The 14,431-nt window shown below is 43.9% G+C and overlaps 1 protein-coding gene across 2 annotated transcripts in view; it reads right to left on the bottom strand.

Annotated features, from left to right (window-relative positions):
- The window catches only part of Bub1b (BUB1 mitotic checkpoint serine/threonine kinase B), a 58,849-nt gene that overhangs the window by 21,257 nt on the left and 23,161 nt on the right, over positions 1-14,431 (bottom strand). The window contains exons 7-14 of one of the 2 annotated variants that reach the window (XM_052725708.1): positions 13,693-13,907; positions 13,269-13,363; positions 11,859-12,088; positions 7,062-7,174; positions 6,303-6,421; positions 5,284-5,333; positions 2,594-2,651; positions 1,644-1,752 (exon numbers count right to left, since the gene is read on the bottom strand). In XM_052725708.1, the coding sequence (XP_052581668.1) occupies positions 1,644-1,752; positions 2,594-2,651; positions 5,284-5,333; positions 6,303-6,421; positions 7,062-7,174; positions 11,859-12,088; positions 13,269-13,363; positions 13,693-13,907 (989 nt within the window). The remainder of the gene's footprint in view (positions 1-1,643; positions 1,753-2,593; positions 2,652-5,283; positions 5,334-6,302; positions 6,422-7,061; positions 7,175-11,858; positions 12,089-13,268; positions 13,364-13,692; positions 13,908-14,431) is intronic. The other variant, XM_052725709.1, reaches the window with a different exon arrangement.

Raw genomic sequence — 14,431 nt, 5'->3', positions numbered from 1 at the left:
TTTTCCTTCCCTAAAGTTTCAACAAAATGCCAATGCCAAGGCACATGGTTTTTGGGGGATTTTTTTTTTTGGTTGAATTGAATGCTTCTATAGTGCCCTTTCACCGCTGGGTAGTGTCAGGTGCTGACACTGTATGACAGCAGTTAACACAGAACAGGAGGGGCCAGGAGACGGCTCAGCGGGTAAAGGCGCCTACAGCCAAGCCTGGTGACACTCACGCGGCGTACAGAGAACATCTGACTGCTACAGACACGTGCAGCACTCCCACACACAAACACACACACAAACACAAAACAGCTAACATAAGTAAACAAACTACAACAAGAAGGAAAAACGTTGGTCTGCATAATGTTTTCATGCCGCAAAAGGCATTTCACACCTGTGCTGGATAAAAATAATTGGAAGTGTGAGAAGGCTGTCGAATTGTGACCCTCCCCCACCGTTTACAACTTTGGGATACAACTCATCACTTTACAGTGTGCATCTCAGTGTTCTAGTGTGGTTATACCAGTATGCTATTGAGAACATTTGCATCCCTCAGAAAGAAACCACAATACTAACAGTCCCTTTCCACTACCCTCTCTTATTCCCAACTACTCTGCTTTATTCTGGACACTTCATGTAAATGGAAAATATTTACTGTAAGTTCCTTTACTTATTTTTGTTTATTTGTTTATTTATTTATTTACTTTTTATTATTTTTGGTTTTCCAGGACAGGGTTTCTCTGTGTAGCCATGGCTGTCCTAAAACTCTCTGTAGACCAGGCTGGTCTCAAACTCACAGAGATCCTCCACCTGCCTCTGCCACCCAAGTGCTGGATTTAAAGGCATGTGCCACCACCACCTGGTTAGTAACTATTTTTAACTAAAAAAAAGTTTTTATTTTATGTGTATGGATGTTTTGCCTGTTTGTATGTTAGCATATCATGTATGTGTGGTACCCACGGGAGCCACAGGAGGGCTTTGGATCACTGGCGTTACAGGCAGTTGTGGGAACCCAACGGAGGCCTCTGCAGGAGCAGGTGATCTTAACAGACCCTAGGCTGAACATTCTAATGGCTGTCCCAGCAGTGCATGAAGGTTCTATTTTTCCTACATCCTTGCCCTCAAACATGTGTTATGACTCCTCTCTTGGTTACAGACACCCCAGGGGTAACAAGGGAGGACCTCACTGTGGTTCTGTCATTTTTCTGGTGACATGATTCTGAAAATCTGTTCATGTGATGAGTTCACATTAGTGATTTTAATTATAACCCTAACCTTCTTCTGAACAAGATCTAGCTACGTACTCAAGCTGGACTCATACTCACTACACAGCCTAGGCTGACTCTGAACTCTAGAGTTTCCTCTACTTCCACTGCCCACTGAGATTACAGCAAGCTTGCCCAGCACTTAACCCTAAACTTTTGTTTTAAACTTAAATACATTTATTTGTATTTGTGCCTGTGTGTGGGGACGGTGTGAGAGAGACAACCTGTGGAAGTCAGTTTTTTCCTTTCACCGTGTGGGACCCAGGGATCAATCTCAGGCCGTCAGCCTTGGCAGGAAGTGCCCTTATCTGCTGAGCCATCTAACCAGCCAAATGCTAAACTTCTGAGAGATGTGAGTGAAATAATGCGCTAAGCCCATTTCTGTTAACTTACACAAACATCGGGAGATATCTCCTCATTTGAGGCAATGATTTCCGTGGTTTTGAGAACAGCAAGGGGTCTTCGCTGGGTTTTGGGAACCTGTGGAGGATCTGTAGCCAGACTGGGAAAAGACATATTCCAGTTAGCACACACTATTACTGCATGCAGAAATAACAGCAGCCCTGATTCATGCCTTTTTGGTTGTTTGTTGAGATGAAGTTGTAATAGCTCTGTAGCCCAGTTTGGCCTTGAACTCACGATCTTCCTATCCCAACTCATTCTTCCCAGTCCCTGTGTACACCACAGTGTCCAGCTACCCTCACACAGACTGAAATACTGGGGACAACATGGCTCAGTTAGGTAATGATGCTCTGTAGTCCAAGCCCACTAAGTTCAGTTCCACCCCAGAGACCCAGCCAGTGGCAGAAAGAGATATCTAAGAGGGCGGCGGTGGCGCACGCCTTTAATCCCAGCACTAAGAACACAGAGTCAGGCAGACCTCTGTGAGTTCAAGGCCAGCCTGGTCTACAGAGCGAGAGCCAGGACAGGCACCAAAACTACACGGAGAAACCCTGTCTTGAAAAACCACTGGGGGAAGAAAAAAAAAGAGTGAGATATCCAATTTATGAAAGTTTTTATCCTATAAAAACAATTTACAACATTTTTCAAAGAATTTAAGATAAAGGTCCGGAGAAAAAATGACTCAGTGGTTAAGAGTACTGACTGCTCTTGCAGAGGACCTGGGCTTGGTTGCTAGCACCCACATGGCAGCTCACAACTGCTTGATCCAATAACCTTACAGGGCACCTTGGGCACACAGCTTGTGTAGAGATATACATGAAGGCAAAACACCCATACAAATAAAAATATTTTTATTTTAATTTTTAAAAAATCTAAAATTTTAAGTAAAAAAAATGTACATATATAGGAAGATCTATTCCTAAAAACCCCAAAAACCAAACCTTTTGTCCTTGTCGTCCGAAAGAAACTCATCAAAAATGGAGAAAGGCATGCTGGGACCTATGAAAGAGAAAGGGGTTTCAGGAGCGCTTGACTTTTCAAGAAAACCATGGAAAGTAACTAAGGTGGTGTTGTTTAAAAGAAAAAGCACAACTGAAAACAGATTTTACTTATAATTATGTGTGTATTGTGTGTCTTGTGTGGGGGACATTTCATGCACATGTCTGAAGAGGACAGAAAGGAGCACCCGATCCCCTGAAGCCACATGACATGGACGCTGGGAACCAAACGGGGGTCCTCGGCAAGCAGCATGCACTCCTAACCACTAAGGCATCTTTCCAGCCCCTGATTGGTTTTTCTAATGAGAAAGTTAAGTAGAGATCATTTCAGAATAATTATCTAAACATGCATGACCCTACTTCATCTATGTTCCCAGCAATGCTACTGCTTCCCAAATCCACCTGACATGGCCCTTAAGCAGATCCAGAACACTTCATTTCATCTGCAAATATTTCAGTGTGTTTTTGTAAGCCCTCTAAAAGGTTCTTTTTATTATTTAAGACATAATACCTATATAACTAATAATTTCTGAGTATCTAGCCAGTTCAACATTTTAGTAATTGTTTACAATGTTTTTTGCAGGTGTTTGAACTGGAAATACATAATGAGATCTGTGTATTGTAAATGATCCAAACACCTCTAAAGCTTTGACTCTGGAGCTAGTGAGAAGGTTCCATGGACAAAAGGCTCTCACCACTGAAGCTGACGGCCTGAGTTTGATCCCATGAACTGACCTGGTAGAGGGAATCGACTCCTGAATGTCGCCCTGACCTCCGCCTATGTACCAGTACATGCATGCACACACGTACACAAATTGATAAATATGAAAAAAAAAACCCTCTTAAACCTTTTATTTATTCTTTTTTGGTCCCTTCATGCTCGATTTTGCCGGTTACTCCCCTCTGTTACTCAACATGCATCTCTGCTTGGTGCTCCCTACATCTTGGCTGGAATCAGAGGCCCACTAGATTTATGTTTTACAAAACTACTTCTAAGGAGATATTCGTGTTTTTACCACTTCAAACATTTTAGTATGTCTTAAGTCTTTTGGTTTAATATTTATTTTGTGTGTGTACACGACGGGTGGGCAAGCATGTGGCCATCAGAGAAAAACTTGTGGAAGTCAGTTCTCTCCGTCCACCACACAGGTCTTGGGATTGAACTCAACTCACCAGGCTTGGTGGCAAGTGCGTTTACTGGCTCTGAGTTTACTGGCTCTGAGGTCTCTTTTCATAGCTTACATTTTTTTCTTTGATAGCTTTTATACAACAATAATCACTGATACAAAAAGAAACTGAGAGGAAAAATGTATAATCTTTTTCAACTAAGCTTAACAGATGGGAAGCCTAGCATTTTTAACATTCTTAGGAAAGAAACCAATCTGGAGCTGGAGAGACGGCTCAGTGGTTAAGAGCACTGGCTGTTTTTCCAAAAGCTGTTGAGCCGGGTTCAATTCCTAGCACCCACATGGTAACTCACAACTCTCTGTAACTCCAGTTCAGATATTCTCATATAAACAGGCAAAAACACTCACAAACAATGCACATTAAAAAATTAATAAAATAAAGTGTGTTTAAAAAAAAAGCCAGGTGGTGGCAGCACATGCCTGAGATTAATCTCAGCACTTGCGAGGCAGAGGCAGGCTAATCTCTCTAAATTCGAGGCAAGCCTGGTCTGCAGAGCGAATTCCAGGACAGGCTCCAAAACTACACAGAGAAACCCTGCCTTGAAAAACAAAACAAAAAACCAAACAACAAACAAACAAACAAAAAACCCATAAACCAACCAGTCTGAATGTTCACGGCATCCCCTTCTCCACGGGCTACTTTCCTTACAGGGCTGGCTGCTACTCCTGTTAATGCTGTCTAAGTGCAGAGTAATGAAAGCGGAGGATTGGAAACACAATTGTTTACATGTGTGTTAGCATATCTGTGCAGTCCCATGTGTGTCTTGATGACTGTGAAGGTGTTGGGATAATCTTTTTGTACACTGTGAAGACATGTCTATTTAACCTCACCTGCCTAAGGCACCTTCTGATTGGTTTAATAAAGAGCTGAACGACCAATAGCTAGACAGGAGAGGCTAGGCAGGACTTCCAGACAGAGGTAGGAACTCGGGAAAGAATCTGAGGTGGGAGATTTGCCAGCCAGATGCAAGAGGAAGCTGGACATACGGTACTGAGGGGATTACGAGCCATATGGCAGAACATAGATTAATATAAACAGGTTAATTTAAGTTGTAAGAGCTAGTTGGGAAAAAGCCTAAGCTAAGGCCAAGCTTTCAAAATTAGTAAGAAGCCTCCATGTCACTATTCAGGAGCTGAGAGTCCAAAGACCTGTTACATGAGGGTCAGTGTGTTCTGATGATCAGACTCAGGTTGTTGGGCAGCAAGCGTCTACCTGTCACTCTGCTGGCCCTAAACGAAGCATTTCAAAGTAGTGAAAAATCTTATGAAAACAGCCTCTCATATCATCACATATAATGAATTACGTGCTTATACTGAGTTCCTTTATTTAAAGACAAACAAGACTCTAAGCCCACTGTGTCTGTCCTCTTCAGCTACTTTACTACAGACTGTTACATGGTGCATTTGCTCTCGGGGATCCCCCCAATGCTGTCAAACACAACTTACCTTTAGAGACAGGCTGTTCTTGCAAAATGTTTTTAGCTGGTGAAGTTTCCCTGTGAAGAAATTTGTTTAAAAAAAAATGTGCTCAATACCCACAGGAAGAGCCTTCTGTTTTAGAGACAGATCCCATACTGTCCTCCGGGGCAGCCTTCTACTAACTACTGTGCAGGGTGGTCGTGATCAGCTACCTCCCAAGAGCTAGGATTACAAGTATCTGCCACATACTCCGTCATATTGCTTTTAAAGTTTGAAGACTTCCCATTAAACATAATTTTGTTCATCTTAAGAGAAACGTATTATCCTACCACTATTAATCCAAATTATCTTGAAGAGGAAACACATTGAAAATGCTCTAAATACATTTGATAACACAAGAGTTGTTAAAGCAGACTATAAAATGGTAAGCCACCAATTTTATAAAACAACACTAACAGTACCAAAGAAGACACATATTAGTGTGAACAGCAGTTAGCTTGTTGGTAATTTTTTGAGTTCTGATTTTAATTAGTATATATTCACTATACACAGTACTGGGCTTCATGGACATTCATACAGTATGTAATAAACTTTCAGTATATCCCCCGTCTCACATTTTGCTTTTCTGAGATAAGATCTTGCCATGTAGGCTGGACTGACTTTGGTGATTTGATCATTCTGTTTCAGTGCCTGAATACTAGCATCTGCATTTTTCTGTGGGGGGACAGGGCCTCATGTATCCCAAGGCCAGTCTCAATGGCTACTAGCCTGGAATTCCTGACTCCCCTGTCTAGGGTGCTCCCAAGTGCTAGGGTTACAGGATGTACCACTGTACATGCACCAGGCTCTAGAAACATTTATTTTTATTTTCACCAAGGAAAAGACAGTATCATATATTCCCTCATTAGTATGAAACCTTATATTAAAATAATTTGTAAAACTCATGACTCAGTACTGCCAAGACATTAAAGAGACTTCAAGTCACCAGAGCCAAAAGTTTGTCCTATGACCTGTCAGCACCACACCTTCCACCAAAGTGGTCTTACCTGGGGTGAGAGCTTGGTGGACAGACAGAACGGGACAGAGATGTTGCCAGTCTTTCCTGGGGCTCCGAAGGAATCTGCAGTCTGGCGGTCTCCTCTGTAGGCACCTTCTCTTCTTGCTGCTTATATTAACATAAATAAAACCAGTGTCCTTCCCATACAGAAAATGCTGTTTTTAAACTCTGGTGCTAACATCTGCCAACCACATCAGATGTCAGCACCACAAAAGGCCTCTCAGATAATCTAGGTTCCTAGTCAAATTGGTACTGTTGGACTCAACTGAGCAGCGGCAAGTATATATTGAATTTTAAAAATGAACCCCATTTTAGCCAGGTGGCGGTGACGCACGCCTTTAATCCCAGCACTTGGGAGGCAGAGCCTGGCAGATCGCTGTGAGTTCGAGGCCAGCCTGGTCTACAGAGCAAGATCCATGACAGGCACCAAAAACTATGCGGAGAAACTCTGTCTCGGGAAAAAAAAAAAAAAAAAAGAAAGAAAAAGGAAAAAAAAATTACCCCCTTTTAACGGACCATGATTAAGGTAGAAAGTTAGTTAACATCAGAATTACTAAAGTAAGACTATAATCTAGAAGTCAGTGAGTTCCATCACTCATTTCATGTCGTAAATCCCATTTGAAATCACTTGTTCCATTATTTTTGTGCTAGTAGTAACTGAAAAACTACCCAGAAAGTCTTTTTTAGGTTGGGCATAGAGATTAAAGGTAGGACTCTTGCCAGCCAGGCCTGAGTTTTCTGTATTTACCTGGTCACCGGCTCTTTCTTGTTGAATAGTCTGGATTTCCTTCAGCTTTCTCTCCATCTCCTCAATCTGTTTCTGCATTTCTGCCCTCTTTTCTGCACTGGTCAGCAGTTCAGCTGCAAAACAGCGAAGTTAGTTGAGGCATTCCCCTCACAACAATTCCTCCTGGGAAGACCTCCTCGGGCTCCTATTGTCAAGTTAATGCAAAGACTGCCTCAGCTCACAGCTTCAGGTCAACTGAGGAAAAGGAGAACAGGGGAATGAGTCCTCAGTTTGAGGTCTGGGCCTCTATTCTTTCATGTATGTAATCAGGGGGGAAAAAAGCAATACCTATCATGCACAAGTCCAATGGGAAATAGGTTCCAGTGATACCAAGTCCTTGGCTGTATGATACTAACATCCAAATATGGCAGAAACACAAAGAAATAAGAAAATCATTCAGAGTTCTAAGCTAGCTTGGGCTACAAAGCAAGACTTTCTCAAAAGCACCAAAAGTGTCTATTCCTAACACAGGGCAGGGAATATGGCTTAATTAGTAGAGTGCTTGCCTATCACGAAATCCTGGGACTGCACGAACCAGGGCATGGTGATATACGCCTGCAATCTCAGTACTTAGGAGGTAGAGGAAGGAAGATCCCAAAATCAAATACCATCCTCAAATACACAGTAAGTTCAAGGCCAGTAAGTTACATGAGACTATTGCTCAAACAAATAAGCAAGCAAAAAACAAGAAACCACCAAAATAAGGGGGGGGGGGGGGGGCGGACAGGACAGACGGATACACAGGACTGAGGCTATAGGCCACTGATAGAGCACTTGGCTTATAGTGCAAGCTCAATACTCAGCACAGCAAAAAATGTCAAACAACTGCATCCCCAAATAGGGGGTATAAAACTGTGTATAGTGTGGATGGAGGTGTGAAGGTCGGCTATTAAAGACCAGTGACCAGTAATCATTTTGATAAAGTGCCATGATAAAGCTAACACCTGAATGCAGAGGGACCAGTCATATAAAGATCAGGGAAAGTCTGTTAATACAGGAAGAGAGACTACTGTGTTGAAGAATCCAGAGCCAAGCCAGCTTGCTCGTAGCAAAGTAAGAAGGAAAGCAGTAAAAGATGGGGTTGGAGAGGTAGTCAAGTGGTGTCGTGAGGAAACAGGCACTGGTTTCGGCAGAAGGGCTTCTGACGGCCATGACCAGGGCTGTCTGACAGGAATAAAGGAATGCCTAGGAGAACACTGGCAATAAGAAGACTGACCAGACACCCAAGGACGTCTAGGGTTGGGGAGATGGCTCAGCGTTAGAGTGCCAGCCATCCAAGGACTACACCTTACACTCCTAACACCCACATAAAACGCTGTCTGAGTGTGCTGGCCCACCGGCAATTCCAATACTTGGAAGGTGGGGGAGGGGAGTTCCCAGAGCAAACTGGCTGGCCAGACCAGTGTATAGGTGAGCTCCGGCTTTTTTTTTTTTTTTTTTTTTTTTTTTTTGGTTTTTCGAGACAGGGTTTCTCTGTGTAGCTTTGCGCCTTTCCTGGAACTCACTTGGTAGCCCAGGCTGGCCTCGAACTCACAGAGATCCGCCTGGCTCTGCCTCCCGAGTGCTGGGATTAAAGGCGTGCGCCACCACCGCCCGGCGAGCTCCGGCTTTTATCAAGACTCCACTTCAATGAAGAGGTAGAAAGTGATCGTGGAAAACGCCCAGTGTCAACCTTGGGTCTCCACACAAATGTGCAAACATGTGAATACACACACACATATAAATGTGTGCTGGGAGTGGCACTACTTAAGGAGGATTAGGAAACGTGGCCTTGTTGGAGGAAGCGTGTCACTGGGGGTAGGCTTTGGGGTTTCAAAAGCCTAAGCTAGGCCCAGTGTGTCTCCTCTCAGCTACTTCTCCAGCCCCACGTCTGCCTGCATGCAAGGATGCTTCCTTCCCACCATGATGACCACAGACTAATAACCCTCTGAAACTGTAAACCAGCCCCAATTAAATGCTTTCTTTTTAGAGTTGCCTTGCTCATGGAGTCTCTTCCCAGCGACAGAACAGGGACTAAGACAGAATGCAAACCCTGGACCTTCCCCATGCACAGAGAGGGCCACGAAGATGGCTCAGTGGTTAAAAGCCTTTGTCACCCCAAGATGCAACCTGGCAGCCTGAGTTCATCTCCAGAACCCACGTAAAGGTAGAGAAACAACTGAAGAGTGTCATTCTCGGCCCCCCCACGAGGGCCTGAATAATGAGCAAGTTTTTGTTTTTGTTGTTTTGGTTTTTTTTTTAAGAGAAGGAAGTTTGTGCTTTGGGGAAGTAGAAAGATGAGCCATTATCTTGAGAAGAACACAGGGATAATAAAGAACTTTAAAAAGAAATGGGAATCTATGTGCATGATGAAAATAGTAGAAAGAGAAAATGCTGGAGGGAAGAACCACTGTCTGGGCCAAATACCTGGCATGACAAAAGATGAACTCTAAAACTAAGAGAGAAATGTAAACAGCATTTACAGGAAGAATGCCTGGGAGGGTGAGTGGGTAGAGATGGCAAGTAAGATGGCAGATTCGACAGTGCTGAGGAGTGAGACGCTTCAGTTCCCAGTGAACTATGGGAGGAACTCAGAGCTGCAGATTAAGACTGGAAAATGTGAGAGAAGACTAAATTTATCTACACAAATCCCGCTAAACCTCAGCACGGGGATTTCTTCGGCTGAGAACAGAGTGCATTTCATCACACTTCTGTAGAGTAGGAATAAACTAGAAATTTTCCTTAGAAAAGTATTTTTATCGAGGTACATCCTCCTCATTTATTATTGACAGGCTCTTTGGGGGTTCTGGTGGTGTTTTCTGTGCCCGAGTCAGTGACCTCAGGTCTTCACACTTACAAGCACTCAGCACTGATCCTCAGCTCCCAGCTCCGTTCCTGTTCTAAAAACTTTGTACTATTATTGTGTGTGCATGGTGTGTGCGACATGCCTGCCACAGGAGACGACTCTATGGAGCTGGTTCCCTCCTTCCAGCTTGACGCAGGTCCTAGGGGTCAAACTCAGGTCACCAGGCTTGTGCAGCAAGTTCCTTTACCCAGTAACCACTGGACCGACCCCCAGTTCCTGTTTTTAGTTATTTTTCCTAACACTTTAAGTGTACAGGTGCTTGCCCTGCATATGCCTGTGTACCTCTGTGTACCTGGTACCACAGAGGCCAGAAGAGGGCGTCAGAGCCCCAGACACTAGAGCTAAGGTAGCTGTGAGTTCTGCTGTCTGTGCTAGGTAGAGAACCCAGACCCTCTGTAAGAGCAGCTAACACCCTTGACTGCAGAGCCATCTCTCCAGCCCTTCAGTTCTGATTTCAAAAAGGCCATAGTCAGTCTGGTGTAGTGGCACACACCTTTATCTCAGCACCCAGGAGGCTGAGGCCAGCCTGGTCTAGACAGTGAGATGAGACCCTGTCTCAAAAACAACAACAACAACAAAAAGCCTCACTCTCCTGGCCCCTTGCTCTGCAGCCAGGTCTCCTTCCCACATTGGCACATAGGGTCCATTTTTTAATATATCATTTGAAATTTATTTTACCCTTTTGTTCTTAAGCCCTAAAGTCTCCAATATTCACTTTCTTATTTATCAGTCCATTCTGTCCCTCCTAACACCCCAAACTGCTGTGGGGTAATCCTTCTGTACACTGTGTGAATACATGTCGCTATGATTGGCTTAATAAACAAGATGACTGGCCAAGAGCTGAACAGGATAAAGTTAGGCAGGAAAGCCAAAGTAAGAATGATGGGATGAGGAAGGGCAGAGTCAGAGGAGTCACCAGCCGGCCACTGAGGAAGCAGGATGCGTAGAAAATGAGGTAACAAGCCATGAGCCGTGTGGCAAAGCATAGATAAGAAATGGGTTAATTTAAATGTAAGAGTTAGGTAGTAGCAAGCCTGAGCTATCAGCTGAGCATTTGTGATTACTATTGAGCCTCTGAGTGTTTATTTGAGAATGACTGGGGGACACGAGAACTGAGCATTTGTAATTACTACTGAGCCTCTGAGTGTTTATTTGAGAGTGACTGGGGGACACGAGAACTCCACCTAAACCAAACAGATAGCTCCACAACAGAAACTGCTTTCTGTTCCCCTCAACTTTCAATCCTCCCTTAATTTCAGAATGAGATAATGACTTGAAGAAATATATAAATAACTACATAAGTGGCTGAGATATGACTGAATATGTTAATACAAATCAACTGCCAGAGAAATTGAGGCTGAGTATTTCAGGCAACATTAAGAAAGGTAAGGTATGGGCTGGAGAGATGGCTCAGTGGTTAAAAGTACTGGCTGCTCATCCAGGGAACCCAGGTTCAATTCCCAGCACCCACATGGCAGCTCACACCTGTCTGTAACTCCAGTTCTAGGGCTCCTACACCCTTACACAGACAGACATTTAGGCAAATAAAAATTAGTAAATTTACACATTAAATAAATTATAAAAAAAAGATATATTTTTAAAAAAAAGAAAGGTAAAGTATTAAAGGAGGTGTGCACCTATATGCATGCCAGGGTCACAGCCGCCTGCTTCTGCTGTGAAATGGTTGCCCCTGCAGTCTGGCCACCTTCTCTTCTCTTACTCTGGAGCACAGACTCTGTGCTCCATCAAAGGTTTCCTGGGAGGCGGCAATGAGAGTTCAGCCTATGTATAGTGTATATATACGCACACAGAGAACAACTGTCCTGCCATAGAAACATCACACAAAGGTACAAGTAATGGAGCCAATCTCTCTTAGACTTGAAAGGAGGTATTTCTTAGAACAACGCACACACCTTCCCTTCGCTCCTTCAGTTTCTTCCGGAACACTTCAGCTCTGATCTCTTCGAAGGAGAACTCCTCGACTCCAGCATAAATCTTTTCCTTACAGTACATCATCTTCTCCTTCCTCTCCTCAGACCCTTGCTGATGACTCTGAACCCTTTGCAAGGGGTCTCCTTCTTCCTTCCCAGGCTTTCTGGTGCTGAGAATGTGGTTGATACTAGGTTCAATTTTACATGGTGTCCTAAAGAAGCAAAACAATTATCATTCACTCCAAAGTCAAAATGAGTTATTTCTTATGTATTTTGCCCAAACAGATGGACAGTGCCAGCCTTGGGACTATATGTGATCATTTCCAAAACAAAAACAAGTAAGATTTTAAATGGAGCGAAAAATAACCCTCAAGAATCGCCAGTAATTATGTTCTAGAGCTCAGTGGCAGAGCACAGAGTCTGGGCCCAACACTAGGGCGGGGAGGTATGAGTTCTGAGGACCACCTATGCTTTGAAGAAAACTTAGTAACTTAGGGCCATCAAGTCCAAGAGACCACACACCGAAACCTCTTACACCATGAGCAAGATAAGCCTTTCTTTCTATAAGCTGCTTGTCTCAGGTATTTAGGACGACAGAAAGTTGATTAACATAGTTCGGTGGGAGACATTCCAGCAAAGAATGATTCTCTGAACTTAGGAAGAGCAACTACAAATCATTCAGAAAAACTACCTGACTGGGCCTGAGGGTGCTGGAGTATAATCCCAGCATTTGAGTAGTCCTCTGACCTCCACATGCACACTATGGCATTCTTCCTCCTCTCTCTGTCTCTGTCTCTCTGTCTCTCTGTCTCTCTCTCTCTCACACACACACACACACACACACACACACACACACACGAAACCTAATCAAAATAAATTTTAAAAAAGGAGCCAGAGTAGTGACACATGCCTAGAATCCTACCATTAGAGAGGCAGAGGCAGGAGGACCTCTGTGAGTTCAAGGTCAGCGTGGTCTAAGTAGCAAGTTTCAGGACAGCTTTGGTACACAGTGAGATCTGTCTTAAAAAAAAAAAAAAAGAAGAAGAAGAAGAATGGGGCAGTGGTGGCACACACCTTTAATCCCAGCACTCGGGAGGCAGAGGCAGGCGGATCTCTGTGAGTTCGAGGCCAACCTGGGCTACAGAGTGAGTTCCAGGACAGGCTCCAAAGCTACACAGAGAAACCCTGTCTCAAAAAACCAAAAAAACCAAAAAAAAAAAAAAACAAAAAAAAAGTTCATTCAGTTGTTCGGCTCTAGCATGTACAGTGAATACAAAGGAGACACAGAGCTTGGTCGGTCTTCACTCCCACCAGAAGATGCCATCGGGACTAGAGAACAGGTACCTCTGCCAGCCTTAGTAATCCCACTGCACACGGTCTGAGGCCACTCACATGACTGACTGCTGGGCGCTCTCTTCCACATAGGGCGTAAAGCTGGGAAGCGAAGGGGGTACAGCTAGTACAGAGGCTGCTGAACTGCCATGAGGCTGAAAAGGAAGGAAGAAAGGAAACGACTAGTTCACATTCTGTCATAACTTACGCAGATAACCTCTGAATAGTCAAGAAACTAAGTGATGTTCAAATACAGCCACACAGGACGGGGTGTGACTTTACGTAATGCTAGCACATGGAAAGCTGAGGCCGGAGCATGGAAAGTTGAAGGCCAGCCTGGGCTACACAGCAAGTTCAAGGTTAGCCTAAGCTAAACAGAGAGAGCGCCTGTGTCAAACAGACAGACAGACAGACAGACAGACAACCAACCAAGACAGACCAATCTGAAACCATCGTTAGACTGGCAAATACTATGAGCCCTTACCCTATAATCCAAGGGTCCGTCCGCGTTCCACGGGCCCGGCTGCAGCTCATTCTCTTTGGCCTTAGAGATAGGGGGTGCCATCCAGGGTTGGACGACAGGCTTAGGTAACTCTGCCCTCGAAGTGTTATCAGCATTTTCATCAAAAACAGTGATCCTGCGATTACTGTGCATCTGCTGAGGAATTGTATTTTGGAATCCTCTGCTCTGACCCAGAGCTAGGAGAAAAATACGAACATGTCATGGAAAAGCTTTGATTATCAACTTAGACAGATATAAGATATACACGGTCTGCTCCACATTAAGGGGATACTTCCTCTACCAGAGTCAAAACAAGATTGATAAGATTTTTTCTTTCAAAAACCTTAAACTGGGGTGAAGAAATAGCTCAGCAGTTAAGAGCACATGAGCTTGCAGAGGCCCTGAGCTGAGTTCCTAGCACCCAGATGGGATGGCTCATAATAACTGTAACTCTAGAAACCCTCCTCTGGCCACCACCACCCAGTGAAAATGATATTCTTAACTACATTAATAGTATTCTCTGAGGCATTAATACATTTAAGCTTTATTTCCATAATACCTAATACATTACGACATATCTTCTTTCAACTACAGTGCTTAGAAAATGAGGCATCTCAAATATCAGGTTTCCATGCTGGGCAGTGGTGGCGCATGCCTTTAATCCCAGCACTTGGGAGGCAGAGGCAGGCGGATCTCTGTGAGTTCAAGGCCAGCCTGGTCT

Source organism: Peromyscus californicus, unplaced genomic scaffold, assembly GCF_007827085.1.
Source record: "Peromyscus californicus insignis strain IS unplaced genomic scaffold, ASM782708v3 Scaffold_7__1_contigs__length_154581171, whole genome shotgun sequence".
NCBI lineage: Eukaryota > Metazoa > Chordata > Mammalia > Rodentia > Cricetidae > Peromyscus > Peromyscus californicus.
The sequence above is the reverse complement of the archived record's forward strand: the minus strand, read 5'-3'. Positions and strand labels throughout refer to the sequence as shown.